This window comes from Onychomys torridus, chromosome 1 (genome assembly GCF_903995425.1).
Source record: "Onychomys torridus chromosome 1, mOncTor1.1, whole genome shotgun sequence".
Taxonomy (NCBI): domain Eukaryota; kingdom Metazoa; phylum Chordata; class Mammalia; order Rodentia; family Cricetidae; genus Onychomys; species Onychomys torridus.
The window spans coordinates 30,242,212-30,267,575 of record NC_050443.1 but is presented as its reverse complement, the minus strand read 5'-3'; the positions used below and the strand labels follow the sequence as shown (position 1 = coordinate 30,267,575).

At 52.2% G+C, this 25,364-nt stretch overlaps 3 protein-coding genes across 7 annotated transcripts; 1 reads left to right on the top strand and 2 right to left on the bottom strand.

Moving 5' to 3' along the window:
* Window positions 1-560: 560 nt before the first annotated feature.
* Window positions 561-8,649, bottom strand: Kcnk6 (potassium two pore domain channel subfamily K member 6). Its single transcript, XM_036185798.1, has 3 exons — window positions 8,221-8,649; window positions 1,021-1,416; window positions 561-797 (listed from the first exon to the last, which is right to left on the bottom strand). The coding sequence occupies exons 1-3, from the start codon at window positions 8,540-8,542 to the stop codon at window positions 574-576; spliced, it is 942 nt and encodes a 313-aa protein (XP_036041691.1). The 5' UTR covers window positions 8,543-8,649; the 3' UTR covers window positions 561-573.
* Yif1b (Yip1 interacting factor homolog B, membrane trafficking protein) lies at window positions 8,574-24,361 on the top strand. Of its 5 annotated transcripts, XM_036185759.1 has the most exons (10): window positions 8,574-8,728; window positions 13,813-13,965; window positions 14,036-14,230; window positions 20,341-20,579; window positions 20,676-20,780; window positions 20,869-20,947; window positions 21,054-21,111; window positions 22,001-22,156; window positions 22,231-22,324; window positions 24,079-24,361. In XM_036185759.1, the coding sequence occupies exons 3-10, from the start codon at window positions 14,176-14,178 to the stop codon at window positions 24,232-24,234; spliced, it is 942 nt and encodes a 313-aa protein (XP_036041652.1). In that variant the 5' UTR covers window positions 8,574-8,728; window positions 13,813-13,965; window positions 14,036-14,175; the 3' UTR covers window positions 24,235-24,361. The 5 variants fall into 5 exon arrangements, with proteins under 5 accessions (XP_036041652.1, XP_036041645.1, XP_036041660.1 ...); XM_036185752.1 differs by having other exon boundaries at window positions 13,813-14,230; window positions 24,079-24,360; XM_036185767.1 differs by having other exon boundaries at window positions 8,576-8,728; window positions 13,813-14,221.
* Window positions 24,354-25,107, bottom strand: C1H19orf33 (chromosome 1 C19orf33 homolog). Its single transcript, XM_036203049.1, has 4 exons — window positions 25,086-25,107; window positions 24,868-25,019; window positions 24,690-24,755; window positions 24,354-24,524 (listed from the first exon to the last, which is right to left on the bottom strand). Exons 1-4 carry the CDS (start codon window positions 25,105-25,107, stop codon window positions 24,426-24,428), a joined length of 339 nt encoding a protein of 112 aa, XP_036058942.1. The 3' UTR covers window positions 24,354-24,425.
* Between the last annotated feature and the right edge of the window lie 257 nt (window positions 25,108-25,364).

Genomic DNA, 25,364 nt, shown 5'->3' with positions numbered 1-25,364 from the left:
TGTCACTGTCCAGGGACAAGTAGGTGAATCAACCTCGCTGGCCAGTGAGCCCCGTAAGAGCAGGGCCCAAGCCACTTCTAATACTGTGTGCCTGGTACAGAAGAGCAGGACAGAAGTGAGGTCTGTGGATGAGTTCCAATACCCTTTGCATCAGACGCTGAGGATCCCAAGGTTCGGAATGGGGAAATCACTTGGCCAACACAGAGCCACTAAGACAGTGACTGGAGTGAAGTCCTGGCCCAGCCCAGGAGAACCAGCAACCGAGGTGTGACTGACAGGCGGGAAGAGAGAGAGAAAATAGCAACCACAGAGCCCATTAAACCACCACTCACCAATGAAGTCAGAGAGCCCAAGCGCTCAGAGTATGAGAAGGAATGAGAGAAAAAGGAAGAGGAGAAAGTAACTGTGGTAGCTCCCTGAGGAGCCCAGGACGTGGCACAGAGCACCTCACCTCCCAGTGGAGTGCTGTGAAAGACAGGAGCGCGCGTGTATGGGCATTCCTGTTGGTCCACTCTAGTCACGTGGGGCCCAAAGCCCAGGCCAGGTGTGTCCAGGCTGAGAGCACCTTCCCAGCTACCTGGAGATGGAGGCATAGTTAGCGTGAGAGCCAGCCGCGAGGTGCTGGTGCAGATCTGTCTGGGTGTCCAGAATGTCCACCTGGTCGTCCTCATCCTGGCTGAGGTTGGCAGGGTCCGGATTGGGCAGCAAGATGAGTTCAGTGAGGCCATGGAGGTCAGATACATGGTGGAAAGTCTGCAACAGCAGCACCATGGCAACCAGGCCCAGGAAGAGGTATGCTGCAGACATGGGGGCGGGGGAGAGAAGACAGGTAGATGGCAAGGTGATGGGCCAGCTTCAGGCTCAGATTCCAGGGCAGGAATGTGGTCCTATAGGTGCCTCTCCCCTGGGACAGCTGGGTGGCACTTAGGACCCCTTCAACACCCCTTAGGACAGGGCCATTTCTTGCTGAGAGCCCCCCCTCTGCCAGCCCACAGATGCCCAGCCAGCTATACAGCTCACCTGTAACAAGCACCTTGTAGAGGGCCCGGTAAGGCTGGCCAGGGGCTTCCCCAGGGACATAATCCCCCAGGCCAATGGTGGACAGAGAGATAAAGCAGAAGTAGAAAGCGTCCAGAAAGCTCCAGGCCTCTTCAAGGTAGGCGAAGACCGCGGCTGGCACCAGGAAGAAGACAGTCATTATGACCACCAGCAGGGCCACCAGGTGCCAGCGGGCTGCCCGCTGGGGGTGCCATCCCCAATGCAAGCTCAGCCAGGACAGGGGTGCATGGGTGAGCAGCAGTGACAGGCGCTGGGCCGATGCAGTCAGAAGTAGCATGGTGATGGGCACGCCCAGGAGCGCAAAGACGATGGAGAAGGCTTTGCCTGCATCTGTCAGTGGGGTCGTGTAGCCATAGCCTGTGGGGAGAGGAGGAATCCTGCACACTGGCACCTCCACAACCTGAGGCCCCAGTTCCTCCCAACCCCACTGCTCCCCCTTCCTCCCTGTCTCCACTGGCGACAGCTCCATCCAAGAGCTGTGGTTTCTTTTGAAGCCCAGGGGAAATCCCATAAATAAACCCTTGGGCCTCAGCACAAGGCCCTGGGTTCGATCCTCAGCTTCAAAAAACAAACAAACAAACAAAACTTTCTTCCCTAGTACTGGGGGTTAAAATCCATAGCCTGGTGCAGCCAGGGGATTCTAGGCAAGTGCTCTACCACTGAGCCACACCCCAGCCCCTCACTGGGGGATTCTAGGCAGGGGCTATACCACTGAGCCACACTCCAGCCCCTCACTGGGGGATTCTAGGCAGGGGCTCTACCACTGAACCATGCCCCAGCCCCTCTCTGGGGGATTCTAGGCAGGGGCTCTACCACTGAGCCACACCCCAGCCCCTCACTGGGGGATTCTAGGCAGGGGCTCTACCACTGAGCCACACTCCAGCCAGCTACAAGGACTGTAAACCTTGTATCTTGCCCTTGGAGGACTGCTTCTCATCACCTATTTCCTATCTTCAGCACACTGAGACCGCCCAAATCAACTGGTGCCAGGTCTTTGAAATCCTGGGCTTCAAGCTGGGTGTGGTGGCGCACGCCTTTAATCCTAGCACTCAGGAGGCAGAGGCAGGTGGATCTCAGCCTGGTCTACAGAGTGAGTTCCAGGACCACCAGAGTTACAAAGAGAAACTCTGTCCCAAACAAACAAACAAACAAACAAAAAGAAGAAAGAAGTCCTTGATTTCTGGTGAAATGAAATATACCATTGGAAGAGGTGTTGTTGTTGTTTTGTTTTTGACACAGGGTTTCTCTGTGGAAAACTGACTCTCTGGGAATTTGCTCTGTAGACCAGGCTGGCCTAGAACTCACAGAGATCCACCTGCTTCTGCCTCCCAGGTGCTGAGATTAAAGTTGTGTGCCACCACTGCCCTACAAATGTGAACTTTGCTTTTGGGTTTTTGTTTGTGTGTTTTTTGAGACAACGTTTCTCTGTATGGTCCTGGCTGTCCTAGAACTTGCTTTGTAGACCAGGCTGGCCTCAAACTTATAGCGATCCACCTGCCTCTGCTGGGATTAAAGGTGTGTGCCACACTGCCTGGCAGGGAAGAGGTTTTAATGATGTTGAATCTGTTTCATTTTCCAAGGTAGTATGGACTCGCAGCTTGACTCTCAGTGATGGTGCTGAGTCGTTGTAGATGTCCGTCCAAGACTACTGCAGCTATGCACTGGACAGATCCACCCTCCCGCCAGTCTTTTGAGCACTGTTCTCCATGAGGCCATTTTAGTGAAGTCCTCACCTGGGACCTCACACTCGGTTTCTAACATATATCCCAATTGGGCAGAAAGACTCCTTGGGAAGCTAGGCCTGGTGCTCCACACCTGGAGGCTCGGACACAGAAGCTGAGGTGAAGGATTGGAAGTTTGAGGCCAGTATGGGCTATAGAGAGACCCTGACTTGAAAAAGAATCTTGTTGGTGTAGGGTGTGGACCAGTGATGGAGCACTTGTCTTACATGAGTGAGGCCCCAGGCTTCAGGGACCGGGTGGAGGGAACACTCTTAAGCAAAGTTTAGTAAGAGTTCCTTTTTATGCCTATTATTATTATTATTATTATTATTATTATTATTATTATTACTACTACATGTATTTTGGGGGTCTGGAGAGATGGCTAAGTGGTTAAAAGTACTTCTTGCTCTAGCAAAGACCCAAGTCTGAGCCTCATCACCCACAAAGTGGTTCACGATTATCTGTAACTCCAGTTCTAGGGGATCCTGGCCTCAGCCTCACAGAGATCTGCCTACCTCTGCCTCCTGAGTGTTGGAAATAAAGGCTCACATCATACAGCCTGACAGGATCCATCATCTTCTGACCTCTGTGGACACCAAGCATGCATGTGATGCACATATGTGCATGCAGGCAAACACTCATAAAATAATAAGTCTAACAAATCACAAATAAATTTTAAATTACATACTTTTAAATTGCATTTATGTGTTGTATGTTATTTATTATATGGCTGCTGTGCCCACAATGTACTGAAACTCATGATCCTTCTGCCATTCTCCTCAAGTGCTGGGCTTACCACCTCTGGGCTTTTTGTAACCTTTCAATTAGCATATATTAATTGTATAAAATAATGGGTCTTATTATGACTTTTTCTAACATGTATTTAACAATTTTTTATTTGTCTTTTGGGGGCTGGGTCATTCTAGATGGACCTAAACTCATAGTCGTGGGTCCTGATTCAGACTTAAAAATATCTATTTTAATTTTATGTGTATATATGTGCACCTGAAGTATGTATGTGCACCACATGTGTGCAGGAGTCTGTGGAGGTCAGAAGAGAGGCCAGGTCCCCAGGACTGGAGTTACAGACAGCTGTGGGCTTCCTTGAGGGTGTTCAGAACTGAACCCAGGTCCTCTGCAAGAGCAGTGCTCTTAGCCACGTCTGTAGCCCTGGCCTCAGACTCCTGAGTGTTGAGATTGGTAATGCTGGCCACCATGCCAACATTATCACTCACTCCCTGCCACCCTTTCTCCTGCCCCCAGCTCTTCTCTACCTTGCTGTGGGATGTTCTGTATGTCAAATGTGTTGATCTGATTGGTTAAAATAAATAAAATGCTGTTTGGCCAGTGGCCAGGCAGGAAGTATAGGCGAGACAAGAGAGAAGAGAATTCTGGGAAGTGGAAGGCTGGGTAGGGAGACACTGCCAGCCACTGCCATGACAAGCAACATGTAAAGATACCAGTAAGCCACAAGCCACGTGGCAAAGTATAGATGAATAGAAATGGGTTAATTTAAGATAGAAGAAGTAGATAACAAGAAGTCTGCCATGGCCATACAGTTTTTAAGCAATGTAAGTCTCTGTGTGTTTACTTGGTTGGGTCTGAGCGTCTATGGGCCTGGCGGGTGAGAGAGATTTGTCCTGACTGTGGGCCAGGCAGGAAAACTCCAACTACACTACCTTATCTTGATGTTTCGTTTTAGTAATTTTCCATCACTGGCCCTGATACATTCACGTGTTGAATTCTTTTACACACACACACACACACACACACACACACACACACACACACACACCCTTCCTCCTTTTCCAGTGCTGGGGATGGAACCTCACACAGGCCAGGCAGTGCTCTACCACACACACACTACCACCACCACCACCACCACCACCACCACCACCACCACCACCACCACGTCCCTTACGGGTGCCTTTTCCGAAGCAGCTCTACGGCTGGCTGAGACAAGTGGTTCCCTGGTGCATCCTAGGCAAGGTGCTCTCCACTGAAGCCCACACCTCTTTAACTTCCTAGTCTGAGACAGGATCCCACTGAATCTCCCAGGCAGGCCTAGAGGTTGGATCTTCATCAGCCTCCTGATACCTGGGACTACAAGCCCGTACCACCAAGCCTGTCCACAGTACCTTTTTTGCATGCCAAACTATATGCATGAGCCCTAAAACGGAACTTCCTTGTTCCTGCTAACTGTACAGGCTGGCTTTCAGAACTGACCTCAGAAGACCTGCAGTTTGGTGGAACCAAAAATCTCAGAGCAGAACATGGGGGGGGGGGGGCAAAACAGGCTCCTGTGTGCCAGATTTGAAACTAGGGGAGCCACCCACAGTGGCAGAAGGGATCAGATTTTCCCACAAGCTCCATCACGTCCAATGTACCTGATATATGTAGATTATTTCACCAAAACTGGTGATTAGAACCACTCAGCCTGTTTCCCCAGCTGAGAAGATTCTTAGCTGCTGGAGTCATGGGAACAGGTCTTGACTGCCTCTTTGTCTGCAGCCTTTCCTAATGTTATTTGTTTTGAGACAGGGTCTGACAATGTATGTAGCTTTGTCTGGACTGGGACTCATAGTAATTCCACTGCTTCCGCCTCTGGACTGCTAGGATAAAAATGTGTCACCATGTTCTACACCACCCTAGCTATGTGACCACGTGCAAGTTGGCCAGCTTCTCTGGGCCTTGGCTTCATAGATAACAGATAGCCAGGCTGTGCCTGTGGCATGCCTGTCTCCCCTCACTTGTCCATCCACGAGTGCCAGGGGTGACCTGCCAGAAATCAGAATCTGAGAGGAGAGACACAAGTGCCTGACCCCCAGGGAAGTCCAGAAGCAGGTCAGGCCAGCTCAGGAAGCTTGGGGAAAGCTAGCCTCAGGGGAGATGGGTTCATTCTTTTCTGTGAAGAGTCACCCAGATCTGTAGCTGGTGACCTCAGTTTGCTGGTCACACACAATGAGGGCCCCAAATGGGGGAAAAAGCCATCCATAATTATGTGATGCAGCCAGCTGGGGAAATAGTTAAGAGTGTGGCTCAGCCTCTGTCCCATTTGAAATCTTCAAAAGAGGTCACTTTACCTCGAGGGAGGGGCTGTAGAGCTGGCCTCTGAGGGGTTTCCCAGGTCTGGTGTGAGGATGGAAGGGACTTTCCAGGAGGAACTTCCCAGGGTTCTTAAGGGCTGGGGGTACAGGTAGGGGTGGGTCTCAAAGAACAGTGCTAATATTTGTGTATAGGTGGTGTTTTTTAAATTTTATTTTGTATGCAGTATGAATGTATGTGCACAGATGTGTCTGTAGAGGCACAGATGTGTCTGTAGAGGCACAGGGGCCAGAGGAGGATGTCTGAGGTCCTGCTCACTCCCTCTAGCTTGTCTCCTCAAGCAGGGTCTCTCACTGAAGGGGAAGCGTGCCAAATGTGCCTGTCTCAGCCCCAGTGCTGGGGTTACAGGCTTGCACAGCCATGCTCAGCGTTTTACATGAGTGCTGGGGTTCTGGTAAGCATGGAGTCTTCCCCCTGTTTTGTTTTGTCCAGACAGGGTCTCATGTAGTCCAGGCTGGTTCTCTGGCTTTGCTTCTGCCTCCTAAGGGGTGAGGTGTATACCACCATGCCCAGCTGGGGAGTCCATAACCTTAAAGCAAGACCAGGATCCTGGTTTAAAGGGAGATCCAGGGTCCTGGTGCCCCAGGAACCAGGCACAGGCACCAGCAGGTTTCATCTGGACTGGGCGGAGTTCTTGTGAAGCCAGCACTCTTGAGCCTGGGGTATCCAAAGGAGGCAGTGACATTGCTAAGGTCCTTGCTGGGTGTCAAGGATGGAGTGAGGAATGCTCTTGGTGTGTGTAATGGGGGGGGGGGGAGAGGGGCGGGGCTCTGTCATAGAGGGCCTTGAGTGTCCCAGGTAGAGAGAATGGCCTGTCTCAAATAGTCTGGGGCAGGGCTGGGTGGCAAGGGAAGTTCCAGCTGTAGGGTGTGGAGGTCCAGCCCCAGGACATCCCCTCTGCCTGGAGAGTCCGTGTGAGCCTACTGGTCACCTGAGGGAGGTGTTGGAGGGGACAGCAGGTGGAGAGAGTCAAGTCTTTGGACTGTGTCCTGGGGTGGGGATTTGTTCTCACTGAGCAGGGGCACAGTCTGGAGATAGGATGGGGGTCCCATCCATGGCTTTAGGTATTCCGACTGCTGTAATGTGTTCTGCCGCTGAGCTACGCCTCAGCCCTCCTCACCATTTCAGCGTTGAAAGAGACCCCCATGGCTGGTCCTTGTTTTGGAAAGGGCTAGAGCTTTTGCTGGAGGTAGTTTGGGGCAGGAGTCTCAGCTTAGGGAGCTTCAAGCTGGACAGCCAATGAGTCTTCGTGGAGAACACTCTGAGTTGGTTCCCTTCTTACCCAGCTGTTGGAGCTGCTGATCCAGGAAGCCTGAGTTAGAGTGGAAGACCACGGGGAGAAATCCTGGCAATACAGGGGAGGTGGGAAGATGGGTGGAGTCTGTGTCAGAATGGGAAATATGGGGGCAGGAGAGACGGGTGCCTTTGGTCTGGGGCCCTTGCTGGAGAGTGCTCAGCGTGGAAGGGATCCCAGAAGTAGTCTCAGGTCTCCCCTAAAAGTCAGGCTCTGGTGACGGTGCCCTGAGATTACTGACTAGCAGTAGGGCCTGAGTTCAATCCCCCATCCTGCATCTCGGTGATCACCGGGAAACTAAATTCAGGAGGAAGCTGATGTGGGCTGTTCCAGGAAGGACCTATCTGGAGTCAGGAGACAAGGCTGGAAGAATGTTGTGTCACCCTGATATGGACACAGCCTCTGAGGTCAGGGACCCAAGGAAGGTCTCAGGCCCTTGCGGATTATAGATGATAATCTTAGGCCAAGAGGGTTAAAAGAGGAGTGGATGGTGAAGCACCCCTTTAATCCCAGCACCTGGGTGGCAGAGGCAGCTGGGTCTCTGGGAGTTCGAGGCCAGCCTGGTCTACGGATCAAGTTCCAGGACAGGCTCCAAAGCTACACAGAGAAACCCTGTCCCGGGGGAAAAAGAAAAAAAAGACAGGAGTGGAACCAGTCCTGGAGGCCCACACCTGCAATCTCAGCATTTTAGGAGGCTGAGGCAGGGAGATGAAGTTCCAGGCCGGCTTGGGCTCCAAAGAAGGTGCTATCTCAAGATCAAACAAACAAAAGGCAGCAGAGGGGGACCCAGATGCTATAAGAGAAGTTATTATGAGGCGGTCTCTACTCCGAGGGAACTGGGGTGTTTACTACTGAGAGGAAGGCTTGACTTGCAAGAGGATTCTCCAGAAGGGGCAGCTGAGGCTAGTGTGGGTCTGTTTCGGTGTTGGGAACAGGGATTGTTCTGAGAGGATCCCGCGCAAGCCCGAGACGATTTGGATGAAGGTGTATCTTGAAGGACCCGGACGCTGGCCGGGGAGTGGGAGGATGGCCCTCACTTACCCACGGTGGTAACCAGCGTGCTGGCGAAGAAGAGCGCCGAGGCGAAGTCCCAGGCGGGGTCCGAAGCGTTGGCTGCTCCCGAGGCGTTGGCCAGCACTGCGCGTCCCAGCCGTCCCGCCGCCAGCACCCGCTCCACGAAGGAGTCCAGGGCGGCCGCCGCCACGCACGGGCTGTGCCGCAGCAGCTGCTCCCGCAGCGTGCCCAGCTCTGCCCGCAGCCGGGCTTCGTGCGGCCGCTCCAGCTGAGCCACCAGCAGCGCGCCTAGCGCCAGGTACCCGGCGTAGACAGCCAGGGCACCGGCCAGGAGCGCGCCCCGCCGCATGCTGCCCGCACAGCCCCGCCACCCGCTGACGTGGCCCCCGCCGGCCCACCGCCCGAGGTCTGCTTTTAGTTCCGGGAGCTCCAGGCGCGGCCACCGACGCCCCGAAGAGGAAGAGGAAAAGGGGGAGGAGCGGGGCTGGCGGAACGCCCTGCTACTGGGAAACTGAGGCACGCCCAAACACCAGGTGTGAGTACAGGACTCGGGAGGGTGGAGCCCGACGCTCCCGGATCCCGGAGCCCGACGGGATGGGAAGGGTGGCGGCGGAGTTCTTCCCTGCCTGAAGCTTCTTCTAACTCCGCTCCCCGCAGCTTCCTAACCCTCGGGAATGGGGGCTTCTACCTATAATCTTAGCACCGGGAGGCCAGGGCAGGATTGCGGCGAGTTCCGGGCCAACATGGAGCAAAGCGAGACAGGCTTTTAGTAAGATCAGGCCTTAAAGCACTTGCCTCAGCATCTCCAGTGCCGTGCGTACTTGGCTTTGAGGCTCTAGGATGTGGAAGAAGTTGTGGCGTTGACTTGGGAACGGCTGACCCGGAGTCCCGGGAAACTGTTGGAAGAGACTGCATGACTGTCTCAAAAGACCGAAAAACTAATAGATAGCTTTCGTGGTGGCTCACCCCTTTATTCCAGCACTAAAGAGGCAGGGGCAGAAGCAGAACTCCGTGAGTTCGAGGCCAGATTAGTCTACATAGTAAGTTTTAGGGCTCCATAATATGACCTTGTCTCAAAAACAAAACAAACAAACAGCACAAATCACAAAAACATAACAAAACAAAACCCCAAAAGATTAAGGAATAAAGCTCTGGTGTGAATGTGGTGGCTTACACTCAGCATTTGGGAAACAGAATGGACGGTCACCACCTCTAGGCCAACCTGGGCTAGCTAGTGAATATTTGCCTCAAAAAGGTGGAGGGGAATGGCTGGGGAGATGGCTAAGTGGTTAAGAACATTAGCTGCTTTCCCAGAGGGCGTGGGTTCGATCCATTCCCAGCATTCACATGGTAGCTAACAACTGTCTGTAACTTCAGGGGATCCAATGACCTCTTTTGGCCTCCTCGGACATCAGGCATACACATGGTGCGCAGACATACATGCAGGCAAAACACCCATACACACGGAAATAAATAACAAACAGGCCAGGTGGTGGCGGCGGTGGCGGCGCACGCCTTCAATCTCAGCACTCAGGAGGCAGAGGCAGGTGGATCTCTGTGAGTTCGAGGCCACCCTGGTCTACAAAGCGAGTTCCAGGACAATCTCCAAAGCTACAGAGAAACCCTGTCTCGAAAAAAACCTAAACAAACAAATAAATAGATAGATAAACAAACACATATATTTATATATAAAGTCAGGAATATCTCCTAGGGACCCCTACCCCGATAGAGCCACCAGACCCAGGGGCTAAGACGTTCTTGTATACATTAAAAAAATTTTTTTTAAGCCGGGCGTGGTGGCACACGCCTTTAATCCCAGCACTGGGAGGCAGAGGCAGGTGGATCTCTGTGAGTTCAAGGCCAGCCTGGTCTACAGAGCAAGAACCAGGATAGGCTCCAAAGCTACACAGAGAAACCCTGTCTCAAAAAAACCAAAAAAAAAAGAAAATTTATTTTTATTTTTTTCAGAGCTGAGGACGGAACCCAGGGCCTTGCGCTTGCTAGGCAAGCGCTCTACCACTGAGCTAAATCCCCAACCCCACATTAAAAATTTTAAAGGTGGGGGAGCTGTGTATAGGAAAACTCTGTGTCTAAAACAACAACACACTAGTAAGTAGCCTAGGGGGTAGCTCATGCCTTTAATCCCAGCACTTGGGAGGCCAGCCTGGTATGCAGAGTGAGATCTAGGTCAGCCAGTGCTACAGAGTGAGACATTGTCTTGAAAATAAATAAGGAGGTAAAAATAAAAGAGGGGGTTCCCTCCATTTTCCCCATGGGTTCCCCCCAGGCCTCTACAGCTTGAACTCATTGCTCTCCTTCCAGCTGCAGGGAGGGCAGACCAGAATCCTGCCCACAACCAGACCACAGCTCAGACACACTCTATTTATAAAACTGTGGTAATTCTTGGGACAGAGCCCAATGTGGGGCTCTGTCTATGGGAAGAGATGCTTGATAATAAAAAACAGTAGCTACAGTGTTGCAGGCTCAGGTCAGGTCCTGTGTACGGTCAGCCTTTTAGTGAGTCCTCAATCCTCCCAGAAGAGTCCCAATAACCAAGAAAACTAAGGCTTAAAACAGTGCAGGGAGCCGGGCAGTGGTGGGGCACGCCTTTAGTCCCAGCACTCGGGAGGCAGAGGCAAGCAGATCTCTGTGAGTTCGAGGCCAGCCTGGGCTACAGAGGGAGATCCAAGGCAAGTACCAAAACTACACAGAGAAACCCTGTCTCAAAAACAAAAACAAGACAAAACAAAAAGTTCCAGGTCTGGAGAGATGGCTCAGCAGTTAAGCACTTGCTACTTTTGTAGAGGGTTCAGTTCCAAGCACCACATGACATCTTACACCCAGCTGTAACTCATATTCCAGAGGATCTGGCACCCTCCTCTTGCCACTGAAGGCACCAGGCACATATGTAGTACAAAGATATACATGCAGGCAAAATATCCATACACAGAAAATAAAATAAATAATTTCTTTAAAAAAAATAAAAGCAGCCGGGCAGTGGTGGTGCACGTCTGTAATCCCAGCACTCGGGAGGCAGAAGCAGGCGGATCTCTGTGAGTTTGAGGCCAGCCTGGTCTACAAAGCAAGTTCCAGGACAGCCTCTAAAGCTACAGAGAAACCCTGTCTCGAAAAACAAAACAAAACAAAAAAATTAAAGCAGAAAAGAACAGATATTGTTGGGTTCTCACCATTCATGTCACATAGCTTACAACTATAATTCCAGTTCCAGGGGATCTAGTGCCCTCTGCTGGACTCTGCAGGCAATACACCCAGATGTACATACCCCCACATATTTACACACACAGCTGAAAAATAAAAATAAGAGCTGGGCAGTGGTGCATGCCTTTAATCCCAGCACTTGGGAGGTAGAGGTAGGCAGATCTCTGTGAGTTCGAGGTCAGCCTGGTCTACAGAGCGAGTTCTAGGATAGCCAGGGCTACATAGAGAAACACTGTCTTAGAAAAGAAAAAAAAAAAGAGTCTGTACTCTTTTTCCAAGTATCCATCCTATGTTTTTTGTTTTGTTTTGGTGGGTTTTGTTTGTTTGTTTGTTTGTTTGTTTTTTCAAGACAGGGTTTCTCTGTGTAGCTTTGCGCCTTTCCTGGATCTCGCTTGGTAGATCAGGCTGGCCTCGAACTCACAAAGATCTGCCTGCCTCTGCCTCCCGAGTGCTGGGATCAAAGGCGTGCGCCACCACCGCCCGGCCCATCCTATGTTTTTCATTTGTGGTGGTAGGGATAGAACTCAGGGCCCATTATATGCAGGGCAAGCACTCTACCAACTGAGCTATAGGCCTATTGTCATGTCATTGTTTCCTAAACAATACAGAAATACAACTATTTACATAGGACTTATTGTATCAGGGATACGAAAAAGAATTTAACATAGATTTAAGGGGCTGAGTAGTGGAGCTCTTGCTTAGTCACATGGAACCATAAGTTAGATCTTCAGCACCTAAACATGAAAAGGTATTATATATAGACATATATACATACATATCATGTGTATGTGTAGATAATGGTTTAAACTATAAGGAGGGATTACGCATGTTACATACAAATACCGCCCCATCTGGCCCCTGAACTTTTTTTTTTTTTTTTTTTTTTGGTTTTCCAGGACAGGGTTTCTCTGTGTAGTTTTGGTGTCTGTCCTGGAACTCACTCTGTAGCCCAGGCTGGCCTCAAACTCACAGAGATCCAACCGCCTCTGCCTCCCAGTGCTGGGATTAAAGGCGAGAGCCACCATGCCTGGCTAAGCACTGGCTACTCTTGAAGATGATGCATGATGCTGTGCCCCAGTGTCTGGAGTGCCACACTTCATGCACTATCATAACTTGTTATTTTACTTTTTTTTTTTTCCCTTAGAAGGGATTTTAAGTAGACCAGGCTGGACTTGAACTCAATACATAGTCAAGGGTGGTCTTGAATTCCTGATCCTCCTGCTAGCAGCACATCCCAAGTGCTGGGGTTACAGGTGTGTGCCAATACATCTATTATATAAAGGATGTGAGCGTTTGAGGTTTCTGCTATAGGTAGGATCCTGTTATCAACCTTCAACAGACACCTACCTACAGGTGACTCTTCACCAAAGAGGCTCACAGCAAACCCAAAACATCACAGAGGAGATGAATCAAGACAGGATGAAGGAAGGGCTGAGGATGAGAAATGGGGTAAGTGCCTAGGAGTCGGATGTTAACACAGTGGCAAGATGATGTGTCTCAACACTGCAACTGAGGCAGGGCTCCTCCCAAGAAGCCAAGTTCAGCAGAGGAAGGGGAAGCCGAAATGATAGGGTCACTTGCGAACCTCCTCCTCCTGGAGTGCTATCTCTTCAAAAAGTCATTTCCTCCTGATTTTCTTTGCTTGAGATACGTGGAGGAAAGAGGGCCAGCCCCTTTCTGTCGGTAATCCCTGGATTCGGACGATAGAAGTAGGAAAGCCAGGGGTTCAGGGTCATGTTTAGTTTAGTGAGTTCAAAATTAATCTAGACTGTGGGAGAAGAGAAAAAGAACACCCAGGGACACAGAGAAGGAAGTTAGTGTTCAGGGCTCTCTGCTAGAAGGTGCACTTGTGTACATTCAGCTGCTGGGGTTTTTGGTGGACAAAAGTTTTGAAGGAGAAGATGCCACGTGAGAACATTTTTATGGATTCCTGGGAAACTGCCTGAAGGTGCCTATGAAGAAAGACACACAGTACTTCTGCCCTAATATGACTCTCGAGTGTCTCTTTTTCAATCTATTCTGTTCTATTCTATTCTATTCTGTTTGTTTGTTTGTTTATTAATTTTTGGTTTTTCAAGACAGCATTTCACTGTGTAGCCCTGGCTGTCCTGGAACTCACTCTGTAGACCAGGCTGGCCTCGAACTCATGGGGATATGCCTCTGGAGTGCTAGGATTAAATGTGTGCGCCACCACCGCCCCCATCTTCCTTTTTTTTTTTTGAGACTAGAGCTCATTATGGTCAAAGCTCAGGCTGGCTTTGAACTCACGACTTTACTTCAGCTTCCTCAGTACAGGAATACAGAAGTAATCCACTATTCTAAACTTCGTTTCTCACCCTAAATACTTTTGTAAACGATAGGGACATTATAATTGAACATCCTTCCTTCACCCTTCTTCAGCTTCGCTGTGCTCTCCACTAACCAACTCGAGAGCCGGCCTGGAAAGAACTACATTTCCCGTCGACCTCTGCGCTCTACACAGGAACGTTTTCCTTCCGGCCTGAAGCCTTCTATTCCTAGGGTCGTACCAGCTTCCGCCCCGCTGCCCCTCAGGTACGGCCTCTCCCTTTACGTCCTGAGCTCCAGTTCCCTCCTCTTACGTAAGCCCCCGCCCACTCTACAGGCCTTCCCCCTAGAGGGCGTCGCTCTCTCGCGCCATCGTGAGACCTATTGGCTCTTCGGCACCGCTGGGGCGTGGCTACGGGACCCGGGCGGGTCCATTCCGAACAGCGGCTTAGGCGTTCGCGGCGGTGGCGTCGAAGCATGCACGCGGCAGGTTTGGCGGCGCCGGCGGGGACGCCCCGGCTGCGTAAGTGGCGTACGTGGCTGGCTGAGGAGATCGGGCGGGCGAGGGTGTGGCGGGGCCGTCGCGGCGGTTGGCGAGGTCACTCCAGGTCGGACGGAGGTCAAGAAATCCAGGACCTCTAGGTGTGCACAGCGCAGGGATGCCAAGTCCGGGTAGGGGGCGCATTGCGGGTAAATTCCTTTAAAAGAAAGCAAGTTGGAGTAGAATTTAGTGTGATGTTCAGAGAAACGCGACTTCCATTCATTTGCAGTCAGCGATTTGCTCTCCTGTGCTCCCCACTCTGCAGAGGCGCCCCAGTGCCCACGAGCTGTCGCCCACGCTCCATAGTACCGCCGCCCGGGCACTCCGTGTGCGGCAGGGCATAGTTACACCCCATGTACGATCGGAACTAGTATTTATCGCCCTGTTAACCTTTTCTCGGCTGCGAATTTGTATTCCTCTTTAAGTTCCTCTTGGGGCGTGTGTGTGTGTGTGTGTGTGTGTGTGTGTGTGTGTATCCTGTTTATTTCATTTATTCTTCTAACATATCTTGCTCCAGTGAACCTTATGCCAGGCCGTGGGCTGGAATTTGGGCATACACTAGTAACCACCAAAGCCCTGGTTCTTGCTTTCTTACAGCTAGAGTTCAGGAAGAAGACATTTAACTAGGAAGCAAGTGTGTCAGTCAACAAGAGTAGTTGAGTAGTAAGTAGTGAGAGAGAGTAATCTGGGATGTACTAGGGCTTGAGGAGGCTCCGTTTACCCGCTTCACTCTAGCATTAGTGTCTGGCAGGCCGGTGACGTGTGATGCAGGGCATCCAGCAGAGGCCAGCTAGCACTTGTTCCTGTCTTCATGGAACTGCCAGTACAGAGCAGAGGTCAGGAACAGCCTGGAGTAATGGAGCTGCTGAGGTAGAAGCAGAGGGAATGAGGTGCCCTGGTGCACACCTGTAACCCCAGCACTTGGGAGATGGAGGGAAGATTATGGGTTCAAGGCCTGCCTGGGCAACGTGGTGTGACTGTCTTTAAAGAAAAAGATGGGGATGTCAGGAGTAAATTCCGAGAGATGGCTCCTGTTAAGAGTACTTGCCACCAAGCCTGACTACCTGAGATTGATCGATCACCTGGGCCACATGGTGGGAGAGAACTGACTCCTAAACGTTTTTTGACCTAGAGAGAGAGAGGGGGGTGGGATGTTAAGAAGAATTAGTTCTTTCTGAAAAGAATGCTGAGCAGATGGGGGTGTGGAGTACACAGGCTGGAATGGAGACGTGGAATTCAGTTGTTCAGGAATTCAGGCTTGAGGTATCGATGCTTCCTTGGAGAGGGCATACCTAATGATGAAACACCTAGGGAATTCATGGAGGGAAAGGCTATGGAGTCCTGTGCCAAGAAAATAAACAATTGAGTAGATATGGAGGAGGGGAACGAGGACCCTGGGCATTATGAGAGGGAACGAATGAGGGAGGTCAGGAGAAGGGCACACTGAGCAGAGCCCCGAGTGTGACATTGGCAGGGTGAAGGGTGTTTCAGGACAATAGTGTTGCATGATGAAGCAGAGTTTGTCAAAGCTGGGACCTGAGAGGAGGCCTTGGGGCTGGGGCCAGAGTGGCTGGCAGGGCTGAGGACAGGTCACACAGGGCTGTTAGAACTTGATTCACAGCACAGTGCTCCCTGATCTCAGGCAAAAGATGAAAAGGTAAGCCAGGCGGTGGTGGCCTGTAATCCCAGCACTCGGGAGGCAGAGGCAGGCAGATCTCTGTGAGTTTGAGGCCAGCCTGCTCTACAGAGTGAGTTCCAGGACAGCCTCCAAAGCTACAGAGAAACCCTGTCTCGGAAAAAAAAAAAGAAAGAGAAAAAGAAAAAGAAAAAGAAAAGGCAAAGGTTTATGTTCATTTAAAAGGATCATGCGGGTGACATGGCATAAGTACTTGTGAGGCAGAGGCGGGAGGATTACCTGTGAGTTCAGAGCCAGCCTGAGCTACAGAGCAAATCCCAGGGCAGAGCAAGGACTGGTGGTGCAGGCCTATAATCCTAGCTGCTTGGAAGGCAGAAGCAGATCTCAAGTTCAGGGCCAGCCTGGGCTACATAGTTCCAAGTCAGCCTGGCCTGAAGAACTTAAACTCTGTGTTCTGTTTTTTTTTTTTTGTTTTTTTTTTCTACTGAGACAAGTACCTACTATGTAGCCCTGGCTGGCCTGGAATTCACACAGTAGCCCAGGTTGGCCTCAGACTCACAGAGATCCACCTGCCTCTGCCTTCCGAGTGCTGGGATTAAAGACATGCACCACCACACCCCAGCAAGACCCTGTCTTTAAAAAAAATAAAAAGAGGGCCAGTGATGCAGCTAAGTGGTAGAACACCTGTGTAGCACGCACAAGGCCCTGGTTTCCAATGCTCTGACTTCAAAAGAAGTATCTAGTTGCCCACTGGAGACTCCTTCAGGGGGGCTAAGAGTAGGCAAGGAGCCTGGCATAGTGGTACACACCCGTAACCCCCACACTCCACATGAGTTTGAAGGCAGCCTGAGCTACATAGCAAAGCCCTGACTCAAAACACTGGAAGGAAAAAGAAATTAGCTAGGACCAAGTGAGATGCTTCAGGGATAGAGGGGAGGGTAAGAGGCACTGGGTGAGAAGTAGGGGACTGTTGGCTGGATGTCAAAGTGGCTGGGTGGGCAGAAAGGTGAAGCCTGGAGGTAGAAGACCTGAGGCTGGACCCAGAAGGCCTCAGATCAGCTGGAGATGGAGCCCAGATGCCAAAGGCACTGTGGATGTGAGAGCTGATTGTGAGCGAGATTGCATTCAGTGAGAGGAGGGCAAGGCTGGAAAATTAGGTCACCCATTTCTGAGAGCTAGAAAGGACCCAACCCAGAGGATGTCCAGGAAGGCAGGAGCATTGGCTGTCTTGTCTGCTGCTATGTCTACAGCAGGGGCTCATGACACAAGTCCTAGCCAGATGTTCTTGGGGTGAGCATGCCAGATGAGTCAGTGGTTACAGGTTGGCACCACCTGGGTGGATGGTACCAAATGCTTAGTTAGATGGGAGTGGAAGAGTGAGCTGGGCCTGAGGTATAGGCCTATTGTCCTAGATACTTGGAAGGTTGAGGCAGGAGATACTTGAGTTCAAGGCCAACCTGGGCCAGCTATACAGTAAGACCCTGTTTTTAAAAAGGTGAGGGAGGGCTGGAAAGATGACTCAGTCAAAGGCACCTTGTTCAGGTGTGAGGACCTGAGTCCCTGGCACCCACGTGAATAGGTAGGCATGGCAGTACTTGCTGTGATCCCAGCCCTGCGGAGGCCAAGATAGGGTTCCTAGGGCTTGTCCAGCTCACATTGCCAGATCAGTGAGCTCCAGGTTCAGTGAGCAATCCTGTCTCAAAATATAAGGTGGAGAGGATCTCAGAGACAGCTAGTGTTGACCTCTGGCCTCTGCACACACATGCACCCTGAGTGCACATACAAACATGTACACCCGGGGCTGGAGAGGTAGCTCATCAGTTAAGTGTCTGTGGCTCTTACAGGACCTGGTTCTGTTCCTGCACACACATGGTAGCTCACAGCAGCAGTCAAAACTCATCCACATTAATTAATAAATCTTTCAAAACAAAAGATAACATGTTTACATAATCCCCCTGCCTCAGCCTCCTGAGTGCTGGGATTGCAGATGTGAGCCACCATGCCCAGCTGGAAGTTTATGGGAGTATCACAAGTCAGTTTGAGAGACACCAGAGGAGACAGTTGAAGGGCAGGTTCACTCATGGTCCGATTGCTCCTCCTGACCTTGCAGTCTTAGGTACATAGTTCCCTGTGCCACAGCAGTGCTATCCTGCTCAGCAGTCAGGATCTGGGCCCAGGGGCTAGCCCCACCTCCCCAGACAACACCTCCCACCCCTGCTTACACCAGTCTTGGGAAGGAGGGGGTTCCTCCCACTTCCTCTCCACACCCCAACCCAGCATAGTTTCAGCATGTCCTGCCCCCTGGCTCTGTACATAAATGGCCACTTTCAATATCCCCACCCCCAGCAATGGCCACCCTGGTCTCTAGCCTGGCCCACTCCGCAGCCGCTACTCTTCCAATGGTTCCCTGCTCCCACAAAGTCAGATGGAACTTTTACAGATTATGTTGGGGTTTTTTGTTTTATGCCATGCTGGGGAGCTGAGCCCTGTGTCTTGCAGCCCTGTACCTGGAATATGCTTGGTTAGCACTCGACCATTTTTTTTAGTGGGGAGGGAGGAGGTTGTGCTTGTTTGTATGTATGCTAGAGGTCAGCCTTGGGTTTCAGTCTTCAGGTACTAGCTACCTGGAGCTTGGGGTTGGTTTTGTTATTTAAAATAGTTTATTTAGGGGCAGTGTTCGATTCCCTGGAGTTGACTTTACAGGTGGTTGTGAGTGCTGGAAATTGAACTTGGGTCTTCTGGAAGAGCAGCAGGCATTCTCCATAGCTGAGTCATTTTCCCAGCCCCTCCACCTTGTTGTTCCCTTGTTTGTTGCTTTTTTTTGGGGGGGGGGTGTTTGTCTTTTGAGACTGGTAGTGCTGGCAACCTGTATGTAATCTTCCTGGTTGTCCTAGAATTCCATCTGTAGACCAGGCTGGCCTCGAACTAAGATCCTGTAGTACTGGGATTAAAGATGTGCAGCACTGTGCCTGGCTGAGCAAGCTCTTGGAAGGGAGCACTGACTTATAATATCTGAGTGACTTTGAACCTCAGCTTCTTCTTTTTTTTTTTTTTTTTTTAATTTCATGTGGTGTTTTTGTCTGCATGTATGTCCATATGAGGGTGTTGGATCCCCTGGAACTGGAGTTACAGACAGTTATGAGCTGCCATGTGCATGCTGGGACTTGAACCCAGGTCCTTTGGAAGAGTAGCCAGTGCTCGTAACCACTGAGCCATTTCTCCAGCCCCAAACTTGAGCTTCTTTGGTCTGGTTTTTCTCCTCTATAAAATGTGGATAATAGGGGCTGGAGAGATGGCTCAGAGGTTAAGAGCACTGGCTGCTCTTCCAGAGGTCTTGAGTTTAGTTCTCACCATCCACATGGTGGCTCACAGCCATCTGTAATGAGATCTGGTGCCCTCTTCTGGCCTGCAGGGATACATGCAGGCAGAACACTATATATAATAAACTAATAAATCTTTTAAATAAAATAAAATGTGGACAATAGCATGCTGCCTTGAGAAGCCCATATCCTCTCCTGGGTACATCGTACTTTCTGTGATTCTTTGGGAAGCCCATACCATGCTCTCTGTGTGTCTTCTTTTTCTGAGCACCTCTCTCTTAACCCTTGTGCGTAAGCCTATATTGGAATATCTTTATTAAATCCCAACTCTGCCTTACTAAAAATAATTTTTAAAATGCTAACAGCACCAGTTGAATCAGGCTGGTTGTGAGTGAATGAGCTTAGCTATCGTGATGTGCGTGTGGTATGGGGTCAGTGCTCCATCAGGTAAACAGTCACTGCACTAGGAGAGAGACACTCTTGGCGTTACACCTGTTCTGCCGTGCACTGAGCCCGGGCTCTTGTTCTAGCCTGGCGCCTGGCTGGGCGTTATTTTCCATGTGCACACAAGGAGTGAGTGCACAACCTAAGCCTGTTGGAGGAGCTGGGTGAGTCAGCCGTGAAGGAGGTGCTGTTCCCACCCTGGGGTGGGAGTCCTTCCGGTGAATGAAAGAAACAGGTCACCCGCAGTTGCTGCTCAGTGCTGGCGACATCAGTGGAGGAGGGATGGGTGGGGCTGCCCTGAGAGGTTCACTCTATGCAGCAAGACCTTGGGGGAGAGAGAGAGCCACGGAAGTGCGAGGAGGAGAGTAGTCCAGGCTGAGGCGTGGCTGAGTATGTGCCCCATGTGTCAGGGAACCCCGAGAAGCCCAGCGGGGGAGACTAGGGAATACAAGTGTGGAAGGAGTAGGAACAGGGCCCTGTTTGTCATGGTGGCACAGGCTTGTGTACCAGGGCCATGGAGCTCTCTCTCATCATCACCCACCATCATGTCTAGATAGGGAACGTGAGGGGTGAATGGTGGGTGGGGAAGTAAAGGATGGATGATGGGCAGATGAAGCAGTGACGGACAGCCCATCTGACATCACAGCTGTGGCTGGGGCAGGTGGTGCAAAATGAATGAGCCCTCTCCATTTCTTCTGCAGCCTCGAAGCGGAGGGTCCCGGTATCCCAGCCAGGCATGGCTGATCCCCACCAGTTTTTCGATGATACGAGTTCAACCCCGAGTCGGGGCTATGGAGCCCAGCCGTCACCTGGTGGTCTGGGTTACCACTCCCCTTCCTCCTCACCTGAGGCAGCCTTCTTGGCTAACCCTATGTCCAACATGGCGATGGCGTATGGGAGCAGCCTGGCCGCTCAGGGCAAGGAGCTGGTAGACAAGAATGTGAGTAGGCCTGGCTGGTGGGCTGTGGGCTGTGGGTGAGGGGCAGCAGGCAGGGGCCACAGGACCTCAGGCTTGAGCTTTGCCTCCCCTCCCCAGATTGACCGCTTCATCCCTGTCACCAAGCTGAAGTACTACTTTGCTGTGGACACCGTGTATGTGGGCAAGAAGCTGGGCCTGCTTGTCTTTCCCTATCTACACCAGGTCAGCACCACCCGCTCAGCGCCTGCCTGGAAGCAGGGTGGGGGGACCTCACCCTGGGGTCCTGACACTCCCCGAACTCTCTCCACAGGACTGGGAGGTACAATACCAGCAGGACACCCCAGTGGCCCCCCGCTTTGACATCAACGCTCCAGACCTCTACATTCCAGGTTGCACCCTCCCACCACTTCCTGGGCATGTCTGGGAGAGATGTGTGGGTGCCTGGTGACCAAGGAGGGCTTCCCCTCCTTTGACGAGTGTCTCTGCCTTCCACAGCCATGGCTTTCATCACATACATCCTGGTAGCCGGCCTTGCACTGGGGACCCAGGACAGGTAAGGAACCTAGAGCAGGAAGGGGCTGGGATATGAGAGGTCTCAGCTCTCCTGTCTTAGAACCTTGCTCCTAACTGCTTGGTGGAGACAGTCGTCACCTCAGTGACATCCTTCACCCACCCACATGAAGCCCATCGCGCCCTTTTGTGCAGGAGGACCTAAATCCGCCCTCCTTCCTTTGGCCTCCACCCACACAGCTGCCCTATGTTCACAGTCCTCTAGGTGAGCTGTTCCCCACCATCACCCCTATACTCTTGCTCTAGTAGCATCTGAAAGGGATAGTCTGAGAGGTGATCCTGCCCCCCCCCCCATTCTGTCCAGCTGTCTTGGCTCGAAGATCAAGCCCCCGATCCTCCCCACCTCCTTGCTCACCCTGCCCTGCTGGGCTGCCTCAGGGCCCTTGCACATCCAGTTAGTACCTTGACTCAGGAATGTGCTCTTCCCCTCCATGTGCCCAGCACCTGCTCATTCACTCTGGTTCCCATCCTATGTCACTTCCTAACCTCCAGGCTGAGTCAGGCCCCACCTCTCACGCACAGCTGCCTTTCCCTTCCCTTTTGTGGCACTGAAAACAAGTGTCAGCAGAAACAGTGGCTTCATTTCTAAGGCTCCAGGGCAGAGACCAAGGCCCTACCCCACCAGCTCCTGACTCTTTAAGCTTCAGCCCAGCTGTCCGTTCTTTAAGGAGGAATTCTCCTGGTACCCCTCACAGGGCTCGGAGGCCCCCCATTCAAGCCCTGACACAAGTGTCACTGTCTGGGTACTGACCCACATCCTTGTTGGTGGTCCCTGCTCCATCTCCAGGGGTCATCAACACAGGGCTGCCCCAGGTGATGTTCACAGGGTGTCAGCCAGCCCATGACAGAGCAAATGTTGTCACTTCTGGCAGGTTTTCCCCAGACCTCCTGGGACTGCAGGCGAGCTCGGCACTGGCCTGGCTGACCCTGGAGGTTGTAGCCATCCTGCTCAGTCTCTACCTGGTCACTGTCAACACCGACCTTACCACCATTGACCTGGTGGCCTTCTTGGGCTACAAATATGTTGGGTGAGTGCCCCTACCCTGCCCGCCAGTCGCAGACCTTGGCCTCTTCTTCAGACCGCTCTTTCCTTCACTCTCAGGATGATTGGTGGGGTCCTCATGGGTCTGCTCTTTGGGAAGATTGGCTACTACCTCATGCTTGGCTGGTGCTGTGTGTCCATCTTTGTGTTCATGGTAAGTGGGGCTAGGGGTGGGCAAGACTGAGACCACAGGCCTCCTGGGCAAACCTGGGGAGGTCTTTAGAGCATCCAAGTACAGAGAACTTAGATCAGTCATATTGCTGAACCGGGAGGGCTTAGAGCACTCCAAACCAGGAGGCTGGGAGCCCTCCTGGAAGAGGGGTCTCCTGTATGGGTTCTCTGGGAAGAGCCAGAACCAGTCAGGATGCAGGGTTGCCCAATACAGAGGCTCTAGGTCCGGTGCTCACCCTCACTTCTGTTCTGTATCCTGGGCTTTCTGCCAGTACGCCCCTGCAAGGAGGCTGAGTCCTTCCAGTACTGACTGAAGGCAGTAGGGACTACCATGCGTAGGTTGGCCCCATGCTGTATTCAGGGTGAGTCATTTCCTTAAGCTTCCGTCTCTTCTGTAAAATGGGGTGCCTCATGAGTGTACCTCAGGATCTTGGGAGGATTTAGACCCAGCATGAATGACAAGCAGAGGGCAAACACTGGGATTGTCGGATAAATCTGACCAACAAGACTTGATAACAAGTCTTGTTATCATTTAAAAGTTAAAGGAGGGGTTGGGGATTTAGCTCAGTGGTAGAGTGCTTGCCTAGCAAGCGCAAAGCCCTGGGTTCGGTCCTCAGCTCTGAAAAAAAAAAAAAAGAAAAAGAAAAAGAAAAAAGAAAAAGTTAAAGGAGCTGGGGAGACGGCTCTGTTAGTGAAGAAGACCTGAGTTAAATCCTTAAACTCCACATTAAAAAAAAAAAAAAAAAAAAAAAAAGAGCTGGGCAGTGGTGGCGCACGCCTTTAATCCTAGCACTTAGGAGGCAGAGGCAGGTGGATCTGAGTTTGAGGCCAGCCTGGTCTACAGCAAGTTCTGGGACAGCCAGAGCTACACAGAGAAACCCTGTGTCAAAAAAACCAAAGAGGAGGGAAAGCCAGGAAAGGACCCATACCTTTATAGTCTCAGGGCTGGAGATGTGAAGACACCTGGGGCTCACGATCTGCCAGCCTGGCCTACTTGGTAAATGCCTAGTTAATAAGAGACCTTGTGTAGAGGGGAAAAAAAAAGGGTAGACACCCAAGGGTGTCCTCTAGCCGTCACAAGCATGTGTGTGTGCCCGCATGCATGCACATCCAAAAAACTGAGCATTTGGGGGCCTGTGAGGTGTCCAAGCAGGTAAAGGGCACTTGCCTGATAGCTTAAGTTCTACTCCTGGTAACCACAGAGTAGGAGAGAACTGATTCCTACAAGTTGAGCTAACTTCCATACCAGAGCTCAAGTGCCCAACCCCACAAAAACAAATACATAAATATTAAAAAAGAAAGAAAGGAAACAAAAGCCGAGTGGCTCAGGGCTGTAACTCCAGCACTGAGAAGATTGAGGCAAGTGGATCCCCACAAGTTTGACGCCAACTTTGACTACATAGAGAACTCGAGGCCAGCCAGGACTGTGTATCAAGATCCTGCCCTCTACCCCCTCAAAAAGAGAACGCACCTAAGTATGAGCAAAAAGAAAAGAGCTCTTCTGGCTTGTCTTGAAAATGAGTCTTCTGGGGCTGGGGTGTTATGCAGAGGTAGGGCACTGTCTCCGGGTAGGCGGAAGCTGCTAGGCCACGCCCTTCGGGTCGGATCTACGGTGGTGCTGCTCACCTGGCCTTTGCTTCTGGAACCCACAGTGGTTTGCTCACAGGCCCGGGGAGGCCGCAGAGGGGCAGGGACCTCCCCACTGACCCATTTCCCCACCCTCCCCCTGGTACGCAGATCCGGACACTGCGGCTGAAGATCCTGGCCCAGGCGGCGGCCGAGGGGGTACCGGTGCGTGGGGCACGGAACCAGCTGCGCATGTACCTGACCATGGCAGTGGCGGCCGCGCAGCCGCTGCTCATGTACTGGCTCACCTTCCACCTGGTACGGTGAGCGGCCAGCCTCGCCTTCTGCTGCCACATTCATCTCGGCCGACCCGGGCCCCCGTCCCCCCCACCCCCCAACCAAGGTGCTCTTGTCGCCAGCTGCACACCCGCAACAATAAAATGACGGGCTCAGCACGGCCTCCGCTCCTGACCGGCAGAGGGCGCTGGGGAGCGGGGCGGGCTGCAAGCTTTAATAGGTTAGTGGGGGGCCTCCTTCTTTTTCTTCTCCTTCTTCACCTTGGGTTTCTTGGCCTTGTCCGAGGAGCGTTCCTGCTGCTTGCAGCCGGTGGCGTGCTTCTGAGGCCAGGACGGTGGGCGGGAGGAAGAAGAGGTGGCCAGGTTGGGATTGGAACCGGACCTGCCCCACCCGCCGCAGCAGGGATCCTAACCTGGCCCTGACCAGGGCCGTGGCGGGCCTGTCTGGGGTGCTGAGAACATGCAGGGAGAGGAGCAACCTCTTACCTTTCCCTCCCCCTCTGAGTCGCTGGAGCTGCTGCTGCTAGAGTCAGAGGAGCTGCCGGAGCCATGCTAGATGGGGGTGACAGGGAGCGGGTGACGCAGCCTCCAACCGAACACCCAGGGCAGATGCCAGTCCCCGTCCTGGGCCCTCGGCACCATGCCGGGTGGTGAGGTGACTTACCCTTGGCTTGTGAGACGCGCCTGCCTCTGGTCGGCCCGGAGCTTTAAGGGGACAGTGCTTGGGGTTTCCCACTTGACCTGCCCCCTCTGGCTTCTTAGAACCATGGCCCAGGGCTGCAGGGGAAAGAAAAGTTAGATGGGTTGTGCAGGCAGCTGGAGAGTCCCTTCGGTGGGAGCCCCCACCTCTCACCGCAAATCACCACTCCCGGGGAGCATTACCTGCGGACAGGTCGAAATCCATGGCGATGATGACTGGAAGGTCTGAAAGCTTAGGCAGTGCTTGGGGCAGGGGGTGGGGCCGCACGACATGCCCCCCCAGGAATTCTGCGAGGCCCCACCCTCTGGACCTTTGCACCCCTCAACTCTTAGGCCCTGACTCATTCACTGCACTGCCGCCGCTCCCAGCCCCACCCAGACTTTTCCTCTGTGGGAAATGGAGGTGGGGGTGGCTGTAGGTTTCTGGGGAAAGGGTTGAGACCTGTCATGAATTGACCCCTT

Coding starts and splice junctions, on each gene's coding strand:
- Kcnk6 (XM_036185798.1), bottom strand. CDS start 8,542: ATGCGGCGGGGCGCGCTCCTGGCCGGTGCCCTGGCTGTCTACGCCGGG. Junction 1,417..8,220: donor CACGCTGGTTACCACCGTGG/GTAAGTGAGGGC, acceptor CTCTCCCCACAG/GCTATGGCTACACGACCCCA. Junction 798..1,020: donor CTACAAGGTGCTTGTTACAG/GTGAGCTGTATA, acceptor CCATGTCTGCAG/CATACCTCTTCCTGGGCCTG.
- C1H19orf33 (XM_036203049.1), bottom strand. CDS start 25,107: ATGGATTTCGACCTGTCCGCAG. Junction 24,756..24,867: donor GCGCGTCTCACAAGCCAAGG/GTAAGTCACCTC, acceptor ACCCCCATCTAG/CATGGCTCCGGCAGCTCCTC. Junction 24,525..24,689: donor ACTCAGAGGGGGAGGGAAAG/GTAAGAGGTTGC, acceptor TCCTGGCCTCAG/AAGCACGCCACCGGCTGCAA.
- Yif1b (XM_036185759.1), top strand. CDS start 14,176: ATGCACGCGGCAGGTTTGGCGGCGCCGGCGGGGACGCCCCGGCTGCGT. Junction 20,948..21,053: donor TCCAGACCTCTACATTCCAG/GTTGCACCCTCC, acceptor TGCCTTCCACAG/CCATGGCTTTCATCACATAC. Junction 22,157..22,230: donor TTGGGCTACAAATATGTTGG/GTGAGTGCCCCT, acceptor CTTCACTCTCAG/GATGATTGGTGGGGTCCTCA.